General features: G+C 36.3%; 1 protein-coding gene across 1 annotated transcript in view; it reads left to right on the top strand.

The window, feature by feature from the left end:
- Positions 1-2,324, top strand: part of ENPEP (glutamyl aminopeptidase (aminopeptidase A)) — a 112,414-nt gene extending 110,090 nt beyond the window's left edge. The window contains exons 15-16 of the mRNA XM_012655077.1: positions 298-376; positions 1,519-2,324. Of these exons, the coding sequence (XP_012510531.1) occupies positions 298-376; positions 1,519-1,689 (250 nt within the window). The 3' untranslated portion in view covers positions 1,690-2,324. The remainder of the gene's footprint in view (positions 1-297; positions 377-1,518) is intronic.
- The last annotated feature ends 2,069 nt before the right edge of the window (positions 2,325-4,393 follow it).

Raw genomic sequence — 4,393 nt, 5'->3', positions numbered from 1 at the left:
GTAGCTGGGTGCTCATGTGTGCAGGAAAAAAGAACAGATTTGGAGAATACAGCAAGCAGTCTGCTGCATCGAAGAAAGTGGTGCAAATTTGTCTCCAAAAAGAAGTGCAGAATTTACTGAGAATTTCTCCTGAATAGAATGATTTTAAATTAAATGAGTTTCTTACCATTTTGCTTACTTTGAAAATTACTTTAAAAAAGAACCCCACAAAATAAAAAGGCAGTATCCACATTTAGAGAAAAGATTTAAAGTTCTGATCACTTATATTTCCTTTTCCTCCTCTAAATTTCTCTTCAGATTCACAATCAATGACAGAAACCTAGGCCGAATTGTCACAATAGCAGAACCATTCAACACTGAACTACAACTCTGGCAGGTATGAAGATAAATTTCTCTATATTTGTCTAAAATGGAACAGAGTTAAACTTTTTTTCCAAAGAGATGTAGCATTATCTCAATCCAAATCACAGAAAACAATGAGAAAGAAAGAAATAATTCTTCTTCCTGGATTTGTCTGTTTTTTAATTGTATATATCTAAGGTGTAAAACATAATGTTTTGATATATTTATCTTGTTAAGTATACATAGTGAAGTAAGAGCTAATTCTTATGTCTATAAAATGTACACTTACTTTGTTTTCTAAACTGAAAAAAAAAAATTCAAATGACCAAGAAACAAAGTTTAAAAGCTGATTGAGGCGAGGGCTTGGAAGGTTAAGCCAGCCACATGAAACCGTTGAGTTCACCAAGGCGTGGCCCCTCCTTTCCTGGTGAATGTAAGTCTGGAATAAGTTGGTCAAAATTTGATTCCATTCACATTCATAGTTTTGGAGTTTCAAAACTAATCACAAATCTTTCAGGTTGCAAATATCTCAATTCCTGGGGAGGAAATGTCCATTAATTTTGAACAAATAGAGATAGCATGAAGTTTTACTATCTGTGTGTTAGATATTGGAATGCTAAGAGTCTTCTGTATGTTAAGAAACCAAATAATTCTTATTTTTGCATAGCAAATAATAGTATGGTTGAGTTTCGTGAAGGGTTTTGGAGGTCAGAGGGAGGATAGAACCAAGTTTAACAGAGATTTTTTTTTAATGAGTACTTAATAAGTGAACTAAAAGTATATTAAAATACTCCAGATGCCTGGAGAGCATTCACCAAGCAAAACCATCATTCCATAGGCCACATTTTCTAGGGAATGCCTTGGGGAGTCTACAGAAAATAGAGAACCCAGAGAAACTGAAATGGACATGCCAGCCACTGACACGCCCCCCTCCTTTCCCAACATACCAGAGCATATTTTGGTTTGGCAGGTTGTGGGGATCCAAATGCCATGGGTAGCAATTTCTTCTAAGAGATAGGGACAGTCCAAACGATGCACGAAGAGGTGTTAACTCCATGTTGTGCACTGATACTGACTTTCTAGGTAAGAAGGAAAGAAATCCAGGTTGTAAATGAAATTCTTGGAGAACAATTTGGCTTAAAATTACTTTCCTAATTATTGCCCTCTCTTTTGTAGATGGAGAGCTTTTTTGCAAAATATCCAGAAGCTGGAGCAGGACAAACACCCAGGGAGCAAGTGTTGGAAACTGTGAAAAACAACATTGAGTGGCTAAAACAAAATACAGACGCCATAAGAGAATGGTTTTTTGATTTACCTAAGAATGGCTCATCTGTTCAAACGTTATAGTTTAATTTTGTCAATCTGTTGTTTCTCCTATTAAGCATTTGGTGACCTAATCTGCAAGCACTATGGAGGAAGCCCTATAAACAGACAGTGCTTTTGCTAAATACTGTGTTGATATGCCTTGAAAAACTTTTAAACGCTTCCTCTTTGTTTATGAAGGAACATACTAATAGAGTATTTATATACTCAGGGATTTCTTCTAAGTGTGCTTCGTAGGAGATTCTTTACAAACTGAAGAGAATTCAATAGTCATTTTAATGTCTTTAAATATCACTCTTTGTATCTTAAATCTGTGAAAATAGAACAATTTTGTCTTAGCTTCACATTTTTAGTACCAAAGAAACACCACTTAATCTTCTCTCTTGATTGATTTTTAAACTTTAAATACCAGTACTTGAGGGACCAATATTACCATTTTAATCTTTATTTTATTATTCAGAATTACATAGACCTAATATCATTTTATTCACATATGTCTTACGACTTCAAATCCTACCAAAGTAACCTGGGCTTAAGTTTTACTCGAGGATTGCATGAATTAGCCAAAGAAACGGCTGTTGCCTTTTGCTCTTGTAAAATCAACAAGAGAACTCTCCACTCCTTTTAAAAATAAATATAAATGATTATCTTGAAAAAAATATTGTTTTCCAGTGTCACTTTACTCTGGGATAAAAATGATTGCAGTGTTCCCCAAATAATTTAGCACATCACAGTGACGATTCAAGAATCTGGCCTTTTCATGCTTGGTGCTCTCTCATCTTGCTCCATTCCTTGCAAAGCTCCTTCAAATATGCTATGAAATTAGAGGGAACATAGTGCTTAACTCTGCTCCATAGATTTCAGAAGAAAAAAGCTAAATAATTGGAAACAGTTCAGGAGAGAAAGGCGGCAGATTATTCCATAAAACTAAATGGAATTAGAATTTAGCATTGAGTTCACCTAGCAATCTCAGTGTGAAAATGGGGAAACCAAGGACATCCCCAGCATGATTCTGCGTATCTGAGGATGTGTCTTCTTATAGATAAATTTTATGTATAAACCCCTTAGATCCTAATCCACACAGAAAAGCACTGATCAAATTTATATGCATCACTTGATTAACGACTTCAATTTCATAGAAGCTGATGGCAAGAATATGTTGAACATGGCACTCGATGCCTAACAGATCCACAATGTAATTCCAACAGGCAGAAAAGATGGCAAATTACTATGTTTCAACCTGCTATCTCTGGAAAATCTAAATTTACTTGGAACTTTCAGAAATATAAAGTCATCTAGGATTGGCTTGATGAGAATGGAAGCATATGGTAACAATCAAAACCTTAGCTTAGACTTTATTTATGCAATAATGTGCCTAATCATGTACTCTGAAACTTTATATACTTTCCTATTGTTGTTTCTTAATTGTCACTTCTCAACCCATACAGCTAAGCCAGTAAATTCAAATGTAGTTTGGGGAGAAAAAGCTAGAAAAAATTTCCAGACAAAAATGTGTAAAATATTATTTTAAATCATTTCAGAAACAAAAACATATTAACATAACAAATCATCCGGAAAAACCCCACTATCCTCACAGAGATTAACATCCTAACTTCAAATTCTGACCCAAATCAGAACTAGCACTTGAAGTCTATGTATTGTTTCAAGTGGACACAAAGGAGTAAGTTGGTTTCTCCTTCTCTTTTACGAAATAAATACATTTCTAAAGGAAAAGTATACATTTGAGGGGGATGGTAAATAAAAGATTCCAACTTGTCTCTAAGACATTCTGTTTAGGCCGGGCGCGGTGGCTCACGCCTGTAATCCTAGTACTCTGGGAGGCCAAGGCGGGAGGATCGTTTGAGCTCAGGAGTTCGAGACCAGTCTGAGCAAGAGCGAGACCCCCGCCTCTACTAAAAATAGAAACAAATTAGCTGGACAACTAAAAATATATACAGAAAAAATTAGCCGGGCATGGTGGTGCATGCCTGTAGTCCCAGCTACTCGGGAGGCTGAGGCAGGAGGATCGCTTGAGCCCAAGGGTTTGAGGTTGCCGTGAGCTGTGATGATGCCACTGCACTCTACCCGAGGTGACAGAGTGAGACCCTATTTCAAATAAAAAAAAAAATGCACGTAAAGGATGCCTGTAGAAGAAATAATAATCACTCAATAAACGTTAGCTGCTATTATTGTTACTATTATGTCTCCCAGTCCCCACTTAAGGCACTAGTTTGAAGAATATAATAAATTTAAGTTCAGGAATAACCAAATGTAAGAAACTGAAGGCCACCAAGTTTGGGTAATGTGTTAGACTACATTATTGTTCACAAATAGCCACTGACCCTCTCTGGGAGAGGATTTTACTGTCCTGCCCCACTGAAATCTAGCATGAGTATGTGACTTATTTTGGCCACTGAAGTATGAGTGAAAGTGATGCATGTCAATTTCAGGCAGAAAAGTCAAGAGTCAACACTTGGTTTGCCATGTTCTCCATTTTTATTCTGCTACTAGATCCAGTAACGTTCCAGATAGAGGCTGTACTCTTAGCCTGAATTCCAGGATGAAAACAACATGGAGCAGAATTTAGCCAGCACAGTACACATGTATTTTAAATGAGAAATACCCATTTGTTATTATAAATCACTGAGATTTTGAGGTCGTCTGTTGCTGTGGCATAATCTAGCCTAACCTGCCTTATATAAACACCAAAGTAATATGCTACTTTACC

This window comes from Propithecus coquereli, unplaced genomic scaffold (assembly GCF_000956105.1).
Source record: "Propithecus coquereli isolate 6110/MARCELLA unplaced genomic scaffold, Pcoq_1.0 Scaffold46, whole genome shotgun sequence".
Taxonomy (NCBI): Eukaryota; Metazoa; Chordata; class Mammalia; order Primates; family Indriidae; genus Propithecus; species Propithecus coquereli.
This window is presented reverse-complemented; position numbering and strand designations above follow the sequence as displayed.